Source organism: Phaenicophaeus curvirostris, chromosome 6 (genome assembly GCF_032191515.1).
Source record: "Phaenicophaeus curvirostris isolate KB17595 chromosome 6, BPBGC_Pcur_1.0, whole genome shotgun sequence".
Lineage (NCBI taxonomy): Eukaryota > Metazoa > Chordata > Aves > Cuculiformes > Cuculidae > Phaenicophaeus > Phaenicophaeus curvirostris.
In genome coordinates, this window is record NC_091397.1 from 22,704,729 (window position 1) to 22,725,631 (window position 20,903).

General features: G+C 40.4%; 1 protein-coding gene and 1 long non-coding RNA gene across 2 annotated transcripts in view; one reads left to right on the plus strand and one right to left on the minus strand.

Moving 5' to 3' along the window:
• The window catches only part of ITGA8 (integrin subunit alpha 8), a 106,065-nt gene extending 87,904 nt beyond the window's left edge, over nucleotides 1-18,161 (plus strand). Inside the window, exons 28-30 of the mRNA XM_069859562.1 lie at nucleotides 8,048-8,149; nucleotides 16,831-16,953; nucleotides 18,031-18,161. Of these exons, the coding sequence (XP_069715663.1) occupies nucleotides 8,048-8,149; nucleotides 16,831-16,953; nucleotides 18,031-18,117 (312 nt within the window). The 3' untranslated portion in view covers nucleotides 18,118-18,161. The remainder of the gene's footprint in view (nucleotides 1-8,047; nucleotides 8,150-16,830; nucleotides 16,954-18,030) is intronic.
• Nucleotides 2,426-18,075, minus strand: LOC138721948 (uncharacterized). The gene is made up of 4 exons (XR_011337642.1): nucleotides 17,995-18,075; nucleotides 16,176-16,345; nucleotides 4,701-4,782; nucleotides 2,426-3,180 (listed from the first exon to the last, which is right to left on the minus strand). It is a non-coding gene; the product is annotated as an uncharacterized lncRNA (long non-coding RNA).
• Nucleotides 18,162-20,903: the final 2,742 nt, after the last annotated feature.

Below are 20,903 nucleotides of genomic sequence, written 5' to 3' on the forward strand. Positions count from 1 at the left end.
GGGAAGTGGAACTCGGCTCATTCTTGACTATTATTTCAGCCTGTATTCAAAGTTCCTCACAGTTATAAAAATCTCCTGAGAGAGCTTGGAGAGGCAGTAATGTAAAAATATCACAGAGGGTATGTGAGGTTCCCAAGAGGTTTGAAGTTTATTTTCTTTTAATGTTATTTAATATAATTGTATTGTTTCTCTCTTGTCTTTTGGACAGATCCAAATATTTGAATTTGGCACCCCTGACTGCATGAAATTTAGTAGTTAGAAGGGAGAAAAATTTAATTTTAATCTGAGAAAGCTGAAAAACAACAGAAACATGGCAGCCAGATTGTAGTTGGGTGCTCCCTTAGTACTGAAGCCATGTTTCAGCTTCTATGTTAAATATTTATTTCAGTGTTTCTGAGCATGTACTGCCTCTGTTTCTTGTAGATGACTAAAAATGGAAACATGTGCTTGACATAATAGAGGTGATGAGTGCAGCAACACCCATATCTTAAGTACTGGCCGCAGACCGGTATCCAAAACCTGAAACTAAATACCTAGACTGCATATACAACGTACAGAGACAAGGAGGTATCTCAGACAAATTGCCTTCCAGTAACCATCAGGGTGGTGTTGTGTGAGGGCTATCCCTTATCTGGAGGATAGGCACCCAGATCAGGGCTAAGAAGTAATATTTCCACTCTCTCAGAAGCCAGAAGCAAAAAAGTATTCAGGAGGTACCTACAGCATTACTTGGAACAATTTGAGGACTTTGTTTATTAAATATTCAGTGGCAGAAGCTAGAGCTGGCAGACTAGTAATTAGAGAATTCGTGATTGGAAGATGTGAGTTAAATATCCTCCTCAGTTGAGAAAACCCTCATCCCTGCTTTATAGAATGATGCTGTTCCCTTCTGCTGAAGATGCACCTCTACAAGGACATAAAAAGAAACAGAGTTCTGGAAGAGTATAGAAAATGATAAAGAAGTTGATGTATTACGCTCTTATTTTGGGCCATCAGCTAGAACTAGAAGTCCTCCTCATCCTCTCATCCTCTTTTGCCTTCATTTCCTGGCATCAGGAACCATCATCACCATTAAAGTTCGTGCTCAAATTGTACTTCCTTGATGAGAAATTTTGTTGAGAATCTCCATATTTTACTACTGGTGAGCTCAGAGACTCTTTTTAGCATTGCAGAAATTCTCTAGACCAGGTAGTGCTTTTGAGACATTGATTCAGTTTAGCTGCACAAAGACCGTTTGAGGCAGAATAGAGATAACCCGTGCAGTAAGCCTACACAGACTGTCCTCTGTGCAGCACGTGTGTGTTTGCAGACACCTGGCAGTCAGAACAGGATTGAAACAATAGAGGTGGTCCAAGACAGGTGAGAGATCTAGCTCTTGTATAGCCTCCTTTATTTAATTACTTCCCCCCCTCTCCTCTTTACTATGGGAGCAATTTTTCCATCTGTAAGTGGGATTTGACCCTAAGGAACTATAGTTTCTGTCCCCAGCATCCCTCAGCACAGAATCCCTTTCTGTGTCCACTGGAAAATGTCTCAATCAAGGTAAGCTTGCTTAGTGTTTTCAAGGCATAATTATGCAGCCAGCCTAAATTCCCGATCTGTGGATGGAAGTGGGGAAGCACCAGAAAAATCAGTGAGAGAAATATCTTGTTCTCTCCTTAATTGACGTATATAAACATATATGGAAGTTTAAGTAGATAATTTTAATTCAGACTGAGAATTAAATGCCATGAATTTGATGCACTGCCCTTTACACGACATTTAATAACAAAAGGAGGAAGTAGTCAAAGAAATCTGCCTTTAGGTCAAACAAAAGTTGTTATTTCAAAAAGCAAAAGTAAAAAAGACAACTGTGTGTGGCCAAAAATACTGTATTATACTAGACTTGATTATTTACGTGGAATGAGGGTTAGAGAGAGAGACCTTGGCACTGGGCTAAACTAGCCGGAGGTTTTTTGGGTGTAGGTTAGTTCTGTTTTCATTCATTTTTATTGAAAACAGTGTCAAAATGCTAACAAGAGCAGAACATGAGATGCTTGCTAGATATGCTAAAGTATAGGTAACATTAAGGATATGAAGAAATAAACATCATAATTGATAACTATTATAATCTCTGTACTGAAGTGTTCTGAAATCACAAAAAAATATCTGCTTCTACTATAATCCAAAATACTCTGTTTAAAAGAAATTAAAAGATATAATATGTGAAGTGTAAGAAGTTAATGACAGACTTGAGCATGTGTTGATTTTTTGGAGGAGTTGTACTGTATTTGGTCACAGATAAGGTTGCGTGGACATACCTTTTTGTGACAAATAGCACAAGTACTTTTTGGCCATACACATACATAATTTTTTTAACGAATACAAGAAAAAATAGTTGTATGACCTCTACACTCACTTTTATGTAATCTACTCTATTTGTTTTTGGATGGATGGGTCAAAGAAAGAAAGCTAATGAATTCCCAAAGCATATATTTAAAAGGCAACAACATATTGCTTACTCTCTAGTCTCTAAAATGTGCCAGACTCCAGCAGACATGAAGAGAAACAAGTTTTAATCAAGCAGGGCAAATATTGTTATAACAGCAGTGAACTCTATGCGCAACAAACAAGTTCTGGGGGGAAAACTCCACTGCAACATGCAGCTTGCAATAGAGAAAGTATGTGCCCTTCAGTTAGAGTGACTTCATGGGGCTACATCTAAAGAGAAGAAAAGTATTTCAGGGAAGTTGATCAATGCTCTATAGAGGCAACGGAACAAAGTCATTCTAGGAAGGCTCTCCAGTAGTTAAACTCTTCCATCCTGAAGAGGAACAATGACCTGTGAGTCTTCTTCAAGCTGCTAAAAGTTCTATTCCTCCTATCTTCAGCTTAGCTGCCGGTGGGTCAGATATGTCTGTGCTTTTTTTATTCTGCTCTCTGACTAGGATGCCTCCTTAAAGATGCTTTGGGAAGACTTCAGGTCTTTGCTTGAGCTTTCTGCAGAAACCACCAGCATCCCACTGGAGCCCAGAGAACTCTCCTTCAAATTGTCCAAGATTTTCCAGCATTTCCCACATTATTTCTGTTTGTACTTAGGGAAACACTGCATTGAACATTTATTGGGAACACTTTCCTTTATTTCTGGATGCTTCCATGTCTCACAACTCTTAAAGAAAACAAAGTTTTCAGTTCAAAAACCTATTTGTAAAACAAAAGTGTGTAGAGAGAGAGAATCCTTAATTAATACATTCACAGGGATTGCTAATAATCCAAGCAAAACAGGGGATGGCCATGCTTTGTCTGCTTGTCAGGCTATTGACAAACTACTGTCTCGATGACACACACAAGAGCAGACTCTGCTTTTTCTAACACGAAGAGAATCTCAAAAGACCGGTGTAGCTAGGGTTGGGCTCCCTCCTGTTGGTCATTATACACTGATATTCACAAATAGCAAATTCCTTCTTCGTCTGAGCCATAATGAAGTCCCCAGCTTGATTTGCAAACCAAAGATTCTGCTGCTTCCAGTAAACACCGAATATTTAAACATATGTTATTTTAAAAATGATACAGTAAAGAAAGGCTGTTTCTCACAAATAACTTTAAAATTATAAACAAAGCTGTAGGAGAGATAGCTACCTGTATCTTGAAGGTGTTGGTAGAAGTAAAAATCCTGTTGCAACTGATGCTGATGATAGTCATTATTTTAAAGCCCTTGCTACAAACACATAATTCTGTGAATGCAGGGAAATATTCTCTATTCTTTTATATTACTCATTTCTGTAAAGCAATGGATATGTGCAGCATTTCTGGGAGCCTGATGAAGGTTTAAGGGCAGTCGATAGCTGTGGGCACAACCCAAGGTTATTAACGCTAGCCAAGCATTAATTAACAGGAAGTATCCTTCTCTGATGTTCTTATTGCTGATATAAGCTGAAAATGAAATAAAATATAGTCAGTGAAAGGATTTGTTTTTCTGTGAGTGCTGTGTTTCCTTCATAAGATGTTTCAAGAGAGCTAATGCCTTTACTGTACCTTAGCCAATCAGGCTACATGTCTAATGTCTGCTTCTTTAGTAATATCACATGTGCTGCTCTGTCCTTTACAGATTACTTTCACAAGTCATATAAATCATATCCAGAATCCTGCTTAATATTAATTGCTTAGAATTGAAAAAAATAAGGCTTTTATCAATTTTTTTTTCCTAAATGCAAATCATTGCACAAATACAGAAATATATTTGTGAGAAGTCTACTGCTGTAGAATAAAAGTTAAAGAATGGCTTGAGTCTGAAAATGGAAAATAGTTAGTTTGATATGGAAAAATTATTTATCTAAATACCATCTTGTAGATGTCCAGCACCATGAAAGTGTGTAAAATATACTTATTTGACAAGTCCAGTATCAAATCAGTCTATTTTTTCGTTTCAAATATTACTGATAGAAGGGGTAGATGCCATCTACATCAAGGGGCTGATTTGACTGTCCCTATGTAATCATTTGAGGCAGTTTCCTTCATATTCCTCATTCCTAATATAAGCCCCAAGGAGAAGTTAAATGTTCTGACAATAAACATTCAACAGCTCTCTGTATTTTAAAAGAACAAAATTATGGCATAGCCAAATGAGTTCCAGAAGGCAATAATGTGCTGGCTTCAAGTCACCAGTGAACACACTGGAAAACAAAGTTTTAAAAAGAAAACAGAATGGACAAGGCAAATACCGGAACTGCAGCCCTGGATCTCAGGAGAGCCACCTTCAGCTTTTTCAGGGAACTGCTTGGAAGAACTCCATGGGAGATGTTCCTGCAGAAAAGACAAGTCCAGGAGAACTAGTAATTCTCTAGGATAACCTCCTTTAAGCTCAAGAACTGTCCCTCCTGACATGTGGGATGTCAAGGAAAGGAGGCATGCACAGATGAATGGGGAGCTTCTGGTAAAACTCAGCCACAGAAAGGAGCATAAAAGAGGTGGAAGCAGAGTCAGCTGAGTGGCTGGGTAGGGAATATAGAGACAGTCTCTGAGCATGCAGGGACAGATTTAGGAAAGTAAAAGCTCACAGGAAACTTAGTCTAGCAAGGGACTTAAGGGGCATCAAGGGGACATGCATATGTATCAGCAGCAATAGGAAGGCTAGGGAAAATATGGGTCTTCTGTTGAAGGGATCATGAAAAAAGGCTGAGTAACTCAATGCCTCCGTCACTTTGGTCTTTACTGGTTAAATATGTATACAATAATCAGACCAGAGAGAAAACCTGCAGTAATCAATATTTACTTTCAGTGTACGAATGTCAGGTTAGGGGAATGTTTAAACAAATTAGATATACAAAAGTTCAAGGGACCTGACAGGATACACCTACAAGTGCAGAGGGAGCTGGACAATGTCATTGCGAGTCCACTCTCAATTACCTTTGAAAGTTCGTGGTAACTAGGGAAGTCCCTAGAGACTGGAAGAAAGCAAACGTCATACCTATCTTAAAAAAAAAAACGATCTGGACAACTGCAGGCCAGTCAGCCAAATTTCAGTTGCTGAGAAGGTGATGAATAAAGATACAAAACCAAACAAACAAATGAAAGCCATTTGAAAATATCTGAAGCACAATAAAGTGATTTGGAGTTGTCGGTGTGGATTTACAACGGGGAGATCATGCTTGACTAGCCTGATAGCTTCCTGCAATGAGACAAATGATATTGTCTTGGTGTATGAAGGGAGAGCACTCGGTGGTTTTTAGCTTGACATTAATAAGGTTTTTGACACTGTCAAAATGAATGAAGATAGGTGGACAGAGAGGTGGGCTGAACTGTGGGGCTTGAAGTGTTGTGATCAGCAGCAGAAGTCCAGCTGAAGGTCCATCAGTAATGGTGTACCCCAGGGGTCAATAACAGTGCCAGTACTGTTTAACATCATTAATGACTTAGATAACGGGACAGAGCAGACTTTCAGCAAGTTTGCAGATGATCGAAAAGTGAATGGAGTGTTTTATACACCAGATGGTTGTACTGCCCTTCAGAGGGACCTTGACAGGCTTGGAGAAGTGGGTTGGCAGGAGTTTCATGAAGTGTGACAAAGCAAAATGCAAAGTCCTCTACCACAAGAGGAATAACCCTATGTACTAGTAAAAGCTGGTGGCCAAGCAGCTGGAAGGCAGTGTTCTAGCAAAGAATCAGAGGCTCTTGGTGGACACCAAGTTGAACATGCACCCAATGCGTGTGCTCTTGCAGCAAAGAAAGCCAACAGCTTCTTGGACTGTGTTTAGGAAGAGCACTGCCAGCCAGTCAAGGGAAATGACTCTTCCTTTTTACTCAGCACCAGTGCGACAGATATGGAGTGCTATGTCCAGTCCTGGGCCCCCTGCGACAAGTGAGATGTCAACATATTGTAGCAAGTCCAGCCAAAGGCTACAATGGTGATTAAGGGCTTGGAGCATCTGACATAGAAGGAGAGGCTGAGAGAGATGAGACTGTTCAGTCTGGAGAAGGCTCAGGTGGAATCTTACAAGGGTGTATAAACATCTGATAGGAAAGAGTAGAGGAGACAGAGCCAGGCTCTTTTCAATGATAACCAGGAGACAGGAGAGAAGCATAAACAGAAATACAGGAAGTTTAATTTAAATATAAGAAAAAACTTTTTACTCTGAGTCTGATATAAGGGAATATAATGACAGTCATAACTTCTGGCTCTCTGGATTCCAGTGGATATACTGTCACTTAACTATCTGATGCTTTTCAAAGCATTTCAAAGGAGATCCATATCGTTGTCCCAACCTGGGATGGAATATACAAGATAAGTTGCATGTGGTGTCATCCAAAAAATCAGTTGCAGATATGGAATTAGAAACAGATTAGTTGACTTTGAGAAGAGCATGGTAACAAGTCAGCCATCCTTTCTCTGGATTAAAACAAGGAAAGTCAGGATATAGTTGGCGTGCAGGATCTTCTGTCTGTAACAAAGTAACATTCAGTGAAACTGAAACATGTCAAATTCAAAGTTAGCTACAAGATTTACTTGATATCTGGTGTACTTGCCTCCAAAGCCTACTCCAGATATTGGTGATGTGAAAAGCTCAACAGGATTCAAAATATGTGTATAGCAAATATTTGTATCCATTGTAGTAAATCTCCCAGACATTAAGATTCTTTTAAGGGACACACACTTTCACATGTCAGTACTTATGCCAATTCATTACAGATTTAGGCAGATATTTTTCCAGTGGGCATACTAGCACTTAACTATCACTTCAAGGCAGTTTGCACAGAGTGGGAGAGTGTTGGTGAGGCCAGAACAGCACAATGAGACACACAACTGGTCAGATGTAGTGTGTCAGTGCCTATCTGGCTTCCAAATGAGGCTGAAGCACTAATTAAAAGTCACATGATGAGCTCTGGAACATTTTTCATTTGTTCTGAACTGGAGAAGTTAATGCCTAATCTAATCTAATAATATTTTATAAATACAGGCAAGAATAAATGAAACAGAACTGACAGAGATACGCCTGCGTTTTTTCTGCAAATCTTTGGATTTGTTAAGTGCTGCATGAGAGCTGTATCAATATTTTACTAGACAACCAGTTAAATAATGGCTTAAGGTGTTTGTTCCTATTGTTGTTCTTTGATGGGAAGGCACAGCCATTCCTCTGATGCCATAAGGGAGCTCTACCAGCTTGGTCTTTATTAATAGAGACCTGGAAATCTTCTCAAGGTACCCATATTTGTTGTTTGCCTTGGTTAGCAGAGGCAGGATTTTAAAACACAGAAACCCCATAAACCTCCCCCCTGCTTCGAACTCACCAGTCTGTATTTCAGATAAATATGAGAAGCAACTGTATCTATCTTTCTGCATATCCAACCTTTCTTCCTTATTTGAACACGCAGTTTTGTCTTTCATCTTTATGCTGTATTATGTGTTTGTCTAGTGGACACATACAGGTTCCAGGGTTGCTGTACCCTTTACCAGAAGAAACCAGCTTTGTCTTAGGAAATCAGTGCTCTGTAGTTTTTCTCTGTTTATTTCTCATAGTGCTTTTAAGTATAGACATGGCTTTTTACAATTTCTTTTTCTTTGTAATTTCAGAGAAAGAATGATCTCTATACACTTTCCTCCAACGTGTCCTTCAAAGTTAAGAGCATGCCATATAAAGTGCAACCAGCAAAACTTCCCCAGGGAAGCATAACAGTAAGTAACTGAAAATTATATCTTTATATGAAGCACATGTATTTGGTCATTCCAATCACAGCTGTGAAATTTTTATATATGAAAATATTGAGATCAGTCTTTCCTGTGTTTCTAGTGTAAATTCCTGAAATAATACCTAAAAGAAACACCATTTTTGCTTTCTGTGGAAGTTGCTGATATATGATACTAAGCTAATATGATTTTTAAATAATTTCTCACAGCATTAATGTGCAGACTGCTTTGCAATAAGGATAGATTTTACACCCAGAAGAAAACAACAGAACTGTGAAAGCAAGCATTTAATTAGTTTGTTTTGGGTAAAAAAATTCTAGAGGATTTTTTTTGTTCAAAATCCAAAACCTTATCAGGTTTAGAAATTTCACTTTTCTCCCAGTCACCAGTTGTCTCACAAAACCTTGTGGATTATCCATGGCAACTTCTCTCTTATCTGTATTAAGCTTCTTTGATACCTTGATTTTCAGAAAGATCTGCATGCCTCTCTAGGGTTTCCACTTCAAAACACATTGGGAGCAAGATATGAAATTAACTGGTATTCCCTACAGATTTGATAGACAGACAGATAGACAGGCACACAGACAGATATATGGGTAGATTGATACTAAAGTACCTGCCTAATTTGCAGAGCAAGGTCTGTATGTCTGTGTATTGTTCTGTGAAAAATTCATCTTGGAGGTGTAAGTATGATTGAATTGTTTGCTGGTGCCAAAGTTTTGGAGAACAATTTAAAGGAATTTGCTCCTTATAGTGGCTAATACTGTAGTTAAGATTCACTCTATTCTGTCATTACTGATAGAAATAAGTAAAATATGAGTGCAAAAACTGATTGGAGTATAAGAGTAATCTGAATTTTGAAGGCTGGTTGTTCTTATCTTTATAAAGACTTATCATTTACAGCCCTTCTATTAAAACGTAAGCTCAGTGCAAACTTTTCCAAATTGAACTATGGTGGAAATACTACGTCATATCAGTCTGTTAAGATGTAATAGTAGGGAACAGAATATTGTCTTCTGGGGAAAACCAATATAATAATACACTTCACAGTTTACTTTGGATGTATTTTAGAGGATACAGGCTATAAAGTTTTGTTTTGAACAAGCACAGATTGAATGGTTGATTGATACTTGCTCTGGGAAGGCACAAAGTGAAATCTTGGTCTATATGCTCAGTGACTCCAACCTCTAAAGTCAGGAGAACCGTGATTTCACCAGAGAGATTTGATACTTAATGTAGTATTCATCCAGAAAGGTTCAAAGGCTCCAAGCTGACAGATCTATTCAGGCTCTTTTTATTTTCTTGGAGCATGTGTTCCATACCAAAAACACATGTTGTGCAGAACTCTGTTGATAGTGCTGCCTTCATCTGATGCACTTTACCCCAGGTGATAGCCTGCTGTTCTCAACAAGTGTCAGATGATCTACCAAATGATCAGATAAGCATTTTATTCTCTTATTCCAGCCAGGATAGTGCTTGTTATTTGCTGCAGATGATTTACAGCAAAATGCCTGTAATGGCAACTGTAAATTGTTGAAAAATGATAGTGCTTTTATGTTTTTTCATATCTGGACAGGGCATTGATGTTTGCCAGCTCTGTACTTGGTGTGTGATATGCGCAAGCTCTTTTGATGTTCCACTTGCAAGGAGAAATATCTGCTTGAAGTTGGGCAACGCTTAATATTTTTGCTTCTCTGAAAAAAAATCCCTGGTTATGTTTTAGGAGTTTCCAAAGATTTATTGGGAAGTTTATGTTTTCCTTTCAGACAATGCAAGGGTGGAAGTGGAGTAAAGATTTTGATGTTTTAAAAGTAAATGTCTAAAGTAATCTATTAGTCAGTTAACGCTTTACAGATTATATAGTGAAGATAAAATATCCTAAAAGAACACAGCATGTGTCCTACATTTCACAGAATCACAGAATCACAGAATAACCAGGTTGGAAGAGACCCACCGGATCATCGAGTCCAACCGTTCCCATCAAACACTAAACCATATCCCTCAGCACCTCATCCACCCGTGCCTTAAACACCTCCAGGGAAGGTGACTCAACCACCTCCCTGGGCAGCCTGTTCCAGTGCCCAATGACCCTTTCTGTAAAGAATTTTTTCCTAACGTCTAGCCTAAACCTCCCCTGTCGGAGCTTGAGGCCATTCCATCTTGTCCTGTCCCCTGTCACTTGGGAGAAGAGGCCAGCACCCTCCTCTCCACAACCTCCTTTCAGGTAGTTGTAGAGAGCAATGAGGTCTCCCCTCAGCCTCCTCTTCTCCAGGCTAAACAACCCCAGCTCTCTCAGCCGCTCCTCATAAGGCCTGTTCTCCAGCCCTTTCACCAGCTTTGTTGCTCTTCTCTGGACTCTCTCCAGAGCCTCAACCTCCTTCTTGTGGTGAGGGGCCCAGAACTGAACACAGTATTCGAGGAGCGGTCTCACCAGTGCCGAGTACAGAGGGAGGATAACCTCCCTGGACCTGCTGGTCACGCCGTTTCTGATACAAGCCAAGATGCCATTGGCCTTCTTGGCCACCTGGGCACACTGCTGGCTCATATTCAGTCGGTTGTCAACCAACACCCCCAGGTCCCTCTCCTCCAGGCAGCTTTCTAGACAGACTTCTCCCAGTCTGTAGCACTGCATAGGGTTGTTGTGCCCCAAGTGAAGGACCCGGCATTTGGCCTTGTTAAACCTCATGCCATTGGACTCTGCCCAGCGGTCCAGCCTGTTCAGATCCCTTTGCAGAGCCTCCCGACCCTCCAGCAGATCGACACTTCCACCCAGCTTAGTGTCGTCCGCAAACTTGCTAAGGGTGCATTCGATGCCTTCATCCAGGTCATTGATGAAGACATTGAACAGGGCTGGACCCAGCACTGAGCCCTGGGGAACCCCACTTGTCACTGGCCTCCAGCTGGATTTCACACCATTTACCACCACTCTCTGGGCCCGGCCATCCAACCAGTTTTCCACCCAGGAGAGTGTGCGCCTGTCCAGCCCAGAGGCTGACAGTTTCTCAAGCAGAACGCTGTGAGAAACTGTGTCAAAGGCTTTGCTGAAGTCCAGGAAGACCACATCCACAGCCTTTCCCTCATCCAGTAGCCGGGTCACTTTGTCATAGAAGGCGATCAGGTTAGTCTGGCAAGACCTGCCTTTTGTGAACCCATGTAAAAATCCTATGTAAAACTGTTGTGGGCAGCATGGGGTGGAGGAGGGACAGTTTTCTGTGGAAGTGATAAAATGAGGCAGGCAAAACTGAAGAGATGCTTTGTTTCTTTCTTCCCCTCCATCTTCTGCCTCAAATTCATGGATGTTCAGGACTTGCCATGTCAAATTGTTCATTGGGAATTGCTTTAGCAGCCCTGCAAGTCTTTACATAGAGCACAAAAGAAGGCAGCCCAGGGGCATTATATTCTACTCGTACACAGGCAGGACTGAGACTGATGACTACACTGTTCAGGAAATAAATCTCAAGCACTTATCACAACCACACATTTCCCTTGCTTTCAATAGTGTATGACAAAGAAGGATTCATGGGAAGAGGGTGTGAGTGCAACAAGATGTTTTTAAGATTTTAGCAGGCAAATATTTCATTAGCTGTTGGCCTTGCTTCTGCTACAAGAGAAGAGAGATGCGGCATCTTTGCAGCAGCATTCTGCTTGATGCAGGATAGACCTGATTTCTAATGTCCAGTTTACTCATTGCTGATAATCCAAGGATTGTAAACATGATGCTGTGCACTTCTGTAAGATTACAGTTTCTTGTTTATATTTCCATATTTGTCTGCCTCCAGCTGAGCTATAAAATTGTACTCTACTGCCTGTAAAGGCAGAATGACAGAAGGAGGGAGAAAGGATTATAAACCCATGCAGTACAAGCAAGGCTGAGCGCAGCTACACCACTCATAATTGGTTACAGTATGTCCTCAGGAAGACCCAGCTGTCCTTATCTAGATCCATGGTGGTAGGTGCTTTATATATCACAAGAAAAGCTAGGTTGCCTTACTGTTTTCACAGTATGAGAGGAAAGAAAACACAACTCCCAAATGTGACAAACGTCTAGGAAGTGGTACATAAAAGAAGACATGGAATGGCTAAATAGGTACTCATAGTTGCGTATACTACTATCAGGTTTATCCAAAGCCTAATGAAATCCACTGTGCCCAATGAAATAGACTGTTCCCACTGATTTCAGCAGGATCACATACAAGCTTTGATGCCTGGATCGACCCATCCTAATTTTGAACAGTGAACTGGCTCACATTAATTAAGAGTCTAGTTGCTGCGCTCCTGTGAAATCAGTAGGCATCCCTATGAGCTATTCAGGTCCTACACAACAGCGGACAGTAGCTTAGTTCACCCGTGTCTGAAAGCATCTATGGTGCTGAAGTAGTTGCCTTAGATTGGATGGAAGTGGACTTGGTGCCCAAGGAGACAGACGTGATGCAATCAAGTACTATCTTAAGATATCTCTAAATAAAAAATCCTTCCTACAGACATACTCATTTTGATAATTTCCATATTCAGGATGAACAATTGGTTGTTGGTAGAGGTTGGTCCCTCTAAGAAACCATCCACAGCCAGCCATCAGCTTCCCAGAGGCTTTTTTTTCTGGTTTACTGATGTTGGATTTATCTCACATTTCCTGTTGGATTTATCTCACATTATGCCACCTCAGAATTTGGCTTAAGCTATCAAAACCAGAAATTACTAAATCAAATTTTTGCAAGCAAAAGGGTCTTCCCTGAGGTTTGATCGTACTGTAAAATGCAAGCAGTCTTCCTGCCAGACTTGAGAGAACAGAAAGCATTGGTTGAGTTTGCTTTTTGTTGTTGTTTACAAATATTTGTTAAGATTATTTTGGTCAGTTGCCTAAAGTGGTACTTTACTGTTCTGGATCTACAGCAACATACTCAAACAACTGATGGCACTAGAACTGAAACTGTAGTTAAGTTCAAACCTTACAAAAGTAAGATATGTACGCTGTATGTTGATCGTATATGATAATTTTCAATGATGAAAAAAATTAGAACTTCTTGCATGTTGTACCACAGAGTTTGTCAATAGAGGAAGAACAGAGTGCGGATGAGTTGAGTTTTTTTGAATCAGTCTCAGGTTTTGCTGTCCTGGGGCCCACTGAATTTTTGTCAGCACTTCTTAACTCTTGTGCTGTATGTGATCAGGTCTTCAAGGCTTGCCTTGGGGCAGCTTTCCTGAGGATTTGCAAGCAGTAGAAGGGAGATGCTTTCTTCCTTGGGCTGTTGAACTCATTGCTTGCTACAGGCTTCGTGCAGCCCATCATGACTGCATCGCTTCTGATTTCCCTAGCCAGATAAGCCTTTTACTTTCTTTCTTTTCTTATCCTTAACTGCCTTTTCTCTGGGAGGAATCTCTGCTGGCAGTTCAGGTGACCTTTTTCTCATTTTCTCTGCCCCTGCATTTTAATGCCAGATACAGTACCACTCTGAGAAACAAGAAGAGACATTCAAAAACATTATTTTCCTTACTAAATGAGAACTGCTCGTGCTAAATAAGTGATACAGAGAGCCTGTGAAGTTCTGCAGTGAATCATTGAATCATAGAATCACCAGGTTGGAAAAGACCCACTGGATCATCGAGTCCAACCATACCTATCAAATACTAAACTATGCCCCTCAGCGCCTTGTCCACCCATCCCTTAAACACCTCCAGGGAAGGTGACTCAACCACCTCTTTGGACAGCCTGTTCCAGTGCCCAATGACCCTTTCTGGGAAAAAATTTTTCCTAATGTCCAGCCTAAATCTCCCCTGGTGGAGCTTGAGGCCATTCCATCTTGCCCTGTCCCCTGTCACTTGGGAGAAGAGGCCAGCACCCTCCTCTCTACAACCTCCTTTCAGGTAGTTGTAGAGAGCAATGAGGTCTCCCCTCAGCCTCCTCTTCTCCAGGCTAAACAACCCCAGCTCTCTCAGCCATTCCTCATAAGGCCTGTTCTCCAGCCCCCTCACCAGCTTTGTTGCTTTTCTCTGGACTCGCTCCAGAGCCTCAACATCCTTCTTGTGGTGGGGGTCCCAGAACTGAACACAGGATTCGAGGAGCGGTCTCACCAGTGCCGAGTACAGAGGGAGAATAACCTCCCTGGACCTGCTGGTCACGCCGTTTCTGATCCAAGCCAAGATGCCATTGGCCTTCCTGGATACCTGGGCACACTGCTGGCTCATATTCAGTCGGTTGTCAACCAACACCCCCAGGTCCTTCTCCTCCAGGCAGCTCTCAAGCCAGACCTCTCCTAGTCTGTAGCACTGCATAGGGTTGTTGTGCCCCAAGTGCAGGACCCGGCATTTGGCCTTGTTAAACCTCATGCCATTTGACTCTGCCCAGTGGTCCAGCCTGTTCGGATCCCTTTGCAGAGCCTCCCTACCCTCCAGCAGATCGACGCTTCCACCCAGCTTAGTATTGTCCGCAAACTTGCTAAGGGTGCACTCGATGCCTTCATCCAGGTCATTGATAAAGATATTGAACAGGGCTGCACCCAGTGGTTAAGAAGCAACCCAAAGAGGACCCTGGGGAGGGGAATGGTATCCCTGCAGTGGCATATTTTATCACTTGATCACACCATCAAGATATCTGTTTGGACCAAGGGTTAGGATTTGATGGGTTTTTTACTAATTCTGATTGCCTTGAAATAATTTTTTTCTTGCTTAAATTGGCTAACATATTTATTCTTTGTATATGCTAACTTTTTGAAGTCTTTTAGAGTTAGAACTGTTTACAGCTGCAGAGAAGTACATTAGCTGAATGTGCTTGTTAGATCAATGGTGATATGACCAGCACTGCAAGCACTTAATCTTCAGGGTACATGTCAAAGTTTATGTGCTAATGCCAGAAGGATTGGGCAGTGTCTCAGAATTTTCTTTGTAACCCTTGCTGTAAGATTTGATAGAAGGCAAGTGGTATCCCACATGGAAAGTTTGTCCCAGTTTTCAACTATGATCTGTGTCCCGTAACACTGAGGGATACTATAAAAAACATATGCATGGGTAGACCTCACCAGACTACCAACTTTCTAAGTGCTTTGTTGGAATAAGGGACAGTTGGCTGCACAAATGAATTAAGCGGAAAAGACTATTCCAAAGTGTCTTCCAATTAAGCACGACAGTATCTGGAAGACAGATCTGCTGGTGCTTGCAGAAAAAAAAAGTTTAGGAAAGTATGCTGATCATGTGAAAGAAGAAAGAGCTAGATGTTGCTGAAAGGCAGAAACTTGCAATTTTCAAGAAGCAAACTGAGAGGCATAGAAGTGGAATTAATTTTGAGCTGGACTACAGAGTTTTATCCAGTCTTCAAAGTTAGGATGTTGTTCCATGAATGAACAAATCAGCAGTGTGCTAAATTTCATGTTTATCAACTAATGAGTTAATAGCAAAACCAACCAAACAAGCAAGTAGAAATAGAACTTGCAGTGAGTGCAGATGAGGGACTTGGAAATAGCCAAGAGATGTATTAAGAAAAGTAGATTTCCTATCTGTACCTAGAACAATGAAGAGGAAGATCATTTGAAAGTTTCTGTAATCAGTTTGCTTTGCAAAGCAGTTTCATCTTGTCATGAAGAAAATAGCTTGCATTTGTCACATACTTACCCTGTTTAAGGGAGACTAGGATTAAATGAGAGACTCCAACCCAAAACCCCAGAGAGAAATAACTGCCTAGACTAACAGTAAAGAGGAAAATTTGAGAAAATAAACTGAAACTGAAGGGATATAGTTGTGGCTGAGGAGCTAAGGAAAGCTCAAACTCATTCTGCCCTCTTGGGAGAAACAGGGAGAGAGCAAATATTCAGTGAAATTGATGAGGAGCCTTCCAAGCAGAGTCTGAGAGCGTAGACTATATGTGGTACGAGATATGGAAGGAAGAGTGAGAAGGAGGTTACTTATGTGGGTGCCCGCAGAAGGAGAAATACAGAAGGGTTATTATTACTCTTTGTTAAGATGAAGATCTAAAGGGAGAAGTTTGCCAAATCAATTAAAAGTTTTGATAACTTGTTATACATACCTGCTGCCTTCAGAGGCTCAGATATTGAGAAAGAGCAATTCATGCTTATTTCCCTTTTAGGTAATAGTCTGCATGCTTGGCTTCTTTTAAGGAACATAATATCATACTGTGTATTAGGCTTTATCACCAGGACAATGCACGCTGCTTGAGTTTCATTTTGGACTGCTTAGCTGAAATGCAAGTCATAGGAAAAATGTATGCTGGTGTGTCAGGAGAAATTAAAATAAGAATAATGTAGCCTGTATCTATTGTGGTTTGAATTAAGAGTTTGGGCTGAAGTCAGCCATTGTTTCAGAGTAATTCACTGTAAATCAGTTGTACTGGCTGAGGCTGTACCAGCATACATGCGAGTAGAACTTTTCCTGAAGCATCTGCACAGAAGGGTAGGTTTTGGTACTCTGTACTAGGTGAAAATTATTCATATGTCTAATACGACAAGACTTTTCTATATGCAAACCTCATTTCTAGTAATTATCATGAACAATTGGAAAGGAGCTTGCAGTAAATGAAGCCAAAACAGGGGAAATTCCAAGCAATGTGTATTTCTAAGCTGGAAAATGCTGTTGAAGTGAATGCTTATAGCCTCTGTATTGCACTTTCAGATTTGCTTTACTTGCTTAATTATTGTTAATTTAATATATTATTCTTATTTCAGATCAGAACATCAGTCGTTTGGTCCACTCCAAATGTATCCTTTGTAATCCCTTTATGGGTTATAATATTAGCAATACTTCTTGGACTACTGGTACTAGCTATGTTGACCCTAGCTTTATGGAAGGTATGTTGCCTTATTACCATTACTGTTACCTTAAAAAAAACCCTGAAAGATACTGGAAAGGATGGAATCTTTAACAGTTCAAAGCAAAAGTAACAATACGCATGTGTCTTTTTTGTTTTGGCATTTTTGACATGCTAGTGTCACTGACCTTGATGCAGGGAACTTGTTTTCAAAGTCCTCCTTTATAATTAAAGTCTGGTTATAAATGGGCGTACAGAGTTTGGCTCTGTTTCCCAAGACCTATGATTCTCTTTGTCAGGATGTTTAGGTTCAGAAAGAAGTAACTCTAACTTTGTTTTCTCGGGGAACTTGAAGGATTTCCAGTTTTTGTCAGCATGTAACAACAGTCCCAGCTTTGAGACTTAATTTTTATATGATTTCCTTTCATATTAGTATGTAATATATTCTGGTTTTGAAGTTTTCTAGCTCTGTGTTGGTTGTGAAGTCTACTTAACTTTCAACCTTTCAACCAAAAGGGCAACCTTTAGGCAGTTAAAGTTAGGTGAGAGGAATCTCATCTTTAGTGATCTCTAGTCTAGGCCACAACATTCTTCTGTCCATATTTCCCAACACATATGCCACCTCTGTTATTATAACTATTTGTCACTCTACGTGACCTTTCTGAATGAGTGTCTCCTACTGAACTGAAATTAGCCATTTTCTCATTAGTGACAGCATCAGCATTCAGACGAACTTTGCATCTATTGTAAAGACATCTTTCATATTGTAGAATCATAGAATGGTTTGGTTTGGAAGGGATCTTAAAGATCATCTAGTTCCAATCCCTCTGCCATGGGCAGAGGCACTTCCCACTGGACCAGGCTGCTCAAGACCCCATCCAACCATAGAATTTGAACTTTTAAAGCTATGCTTTGCAACTCAATGCCTTGCACCTAAAACTTTCATTTTTAACAGGGAATTATTTCAACAGAAATAAAAAAGCTTCATAGTCTTATCAGCCTGCCATATATTGTATCTGACCTTTCAGGTTGACTGGGTGAAGAATTAAGCTGCAGCTGAGTTCTTCTGTGGTTGTCTTACCATTTCGCCTTTGTTTCTGTTGGTTGCTTCCTCCAGTGTGGCTTCTTTGACAGAGCCAGACCTCCCCAAGATGACATGGCTGACAGGGAACAGCTAACAAATAACAAGACTACGGATGCGTAGAGGAAGCGAGTGACAGTTTAAGTCAGAATCCTGCTTGAGACCAGAAACACGATGAGGATCTTAAGAAGGATTCCTTCCATCTGTCTTTCTTTGTACCTGTAAGTGATATGGTGTTGTAATCTGATCTATGCAACGTTCTGAGAACATGCCACATGATGGCCATCCTTGCCAAAGAAAGCAACTTCATCACTGCCTTACAAACATACTTGCCACCGAACAGAGTGTTTATCCCATATTCCAGTCAGTCTACATTTCAGCAGATGCTTTTGAACATGTGTGGTGTACTGAGATGCTTCCAGAACAAGCTCAAATTTCCCAAGGAGACAACGCCTGCATTACTATGCGTCTAGAAGATGGACTAGGACAAAACTTCTGAAAGCTACTGTATCATGCAGAATACCTTTGCCACCTCCCTAAGAATAAGAACTTTTGTGAAATTATGGCTCAGGGAGACAAGCAATATATCAGTACTGTGGAAGTACTTCTGAAAAACAAAGGTAGTCTATAAAGGACTTCATATATGGGGCACAATTATTTATTTTTCCAGCTTTTCCAGATGAGTAGCTGATATAATCAACAACTTAGATTTTGAGAGAAGAAATTAAAAAACTAGAAATAATATACTTATCTTGCATGTAAGTAAACCCATTGTACACACAGAACACATCTTTCTCGGCTACAAGGTGTTTTGCAAAGCAGAAAATTTATGCAACATTTTACAAGATGAGACAAATAATAAACATGTACCTGTTGTATCTCTTTCAACCAGAGCTGGTAGTGCAGCACCCAGAGAGCTAAATCCATGCACAGTATAGAACAGGAGATGAGTTACCCACTTCTTGCATTGCTGATGGCTCACACCTGTACAGCTGACACAGGATACAGTTATTTGTGAAACACTTACTTAAATTATCACAGCCACACAGGTGATATTCAGAAGGCTTGGGGGTTCTGAAGTAGAACCTGTTTGCCATTGCCCTGTTACTTTGTTGAAATTGCCTTTTAAATTGGAATGGCTACTTCCATTGTATCTTCTGTTTAATTTGTGTCATAGACACTAACACTGTTCACTAAAAAAAACTTTGCGTTTTTTTTTTTACTTTACAGTCTACACGCTGGCAGCATATTTAAAGTTTTTATTTTAGCAAAGTTTGGGGCTGAATATAATTATTTCTTTAGGAAAGTCTTGAAGGGAAGGTGGGCAGAATTTGTTTTTATGCAGAAAAATATGATGCTAGCCAAGCATGAACAAAAAGAAGGAAAGATATATTGAGGTAAAAAGTAAAAATATACATTTAGGATTTTTTTTTTCTGGGTTGAGTATTCTGAAGAGTGGGTTCATTCATGCCCTTCTGTCAGCAAATGGTCCTTATCCAGCAGGGGGTCTAAGCTCTGGTCTGTGCAAATTTGTGCCTGAAAGCTTGAGTCTTCCAGTACTGCCTGCAAGTATGAAATTACACAATATGTGTAAACCGCAGGAGGGATTGTTCATTTTCTGAAACATGTGTCTGACTTTCCTTCTCCTGAGCAACGTTTCTTTCCAAGCCATCTCACCTGCCTCTTCCATTCTGCCATTTGTTGGCTCCTTTTATATAGCTGCCTTTCTGCTTCTTAGGACTTCAGGACAGGAGTAGCCACAAGGCAGGAGACTTACAGTTTCACCATTTCTTGCACACCAACTGACCTGCGAAATCCAAGCAGGAGCCAGGAAAACTGAGCAAATGTCTTCCATCTTAATATCTAAGGCGAATTTGCAAGAAGATCTTCAGGGAGTCTTTACCTTATCAGATGAAGTGTGCCTGTGAGATTTAATGAGAGGAGGAGACAGATGCCTTGGAAAATGGAGGCCTGACCACTTCTCAGTCCCCCAGAAAACCATTAACAGACCCCTTCCCCAAAATGGGTTTGAGCTGACCCCTTGTAGATATCAGCTGATAAATACTACCATAAAGCAAGCCTCTCCCATATTTGCACCACTCTTTATCCCATACAGTGCAGATAAAAATCATTTTCCCATGAAAATGACAGCATACCTCTAGCTTTTGTAGATACTTAATTGTTGTATGTAGCAGCTTCTAAGAGCAGCTAGCTCATTATAGTCATATCATCTGCACAACTCTTACTCTGATAAAACCGCACCATAAAGAGATACTGAACATAGGATTTTTGTATGTGCAATATTTTATATTACTTATGTACCTGAAGCATGTTTACACTGGCATTTGTGGTTGTTTTTTAAACTTTTGAATATACTGATTAATGAATACAATAAAGAGAAAAAATAATAAGAAAAAAAAAACTGAAAACAACACAGCTCTGTTCAGTATTTATTGTAATCTGTCTTCAATCCTGCATTGCTTTGAGGATGGGACTAGGTGACCTAATAAGTTCTTTGCAGTTGTAATATCTATGGTTCACTTTTGAGCAATTACCCTCCATTTTAATGATGGGCAAAACATTCAGTTCAGATACTAAATTTAAACCAAAAAGAACCTCAGTGACTGCTGGACCTGGCTGGGATCCATTGGCTGCAGCTGTGTAATGTCACTGGAAACCAAATTAGAGGCACATGATCTGACAAACAGTTACTTTGAGCAATACTTTGTTTTATATTTCCACATCTTTGTAGATTAAACTTCCCCCATGGAAATGTCTGGAGCTGTGTGCTGTCAAGGTTTGTAGTCGTGGGTCCCAGCATTAGTGGATAGCCTTGGCTGCAAATTGCAGACAGCTTTGCAAGGGAGATTTCTGGGTTTCAGTACTTGCCAAGAGTGTTTTATCTCCTG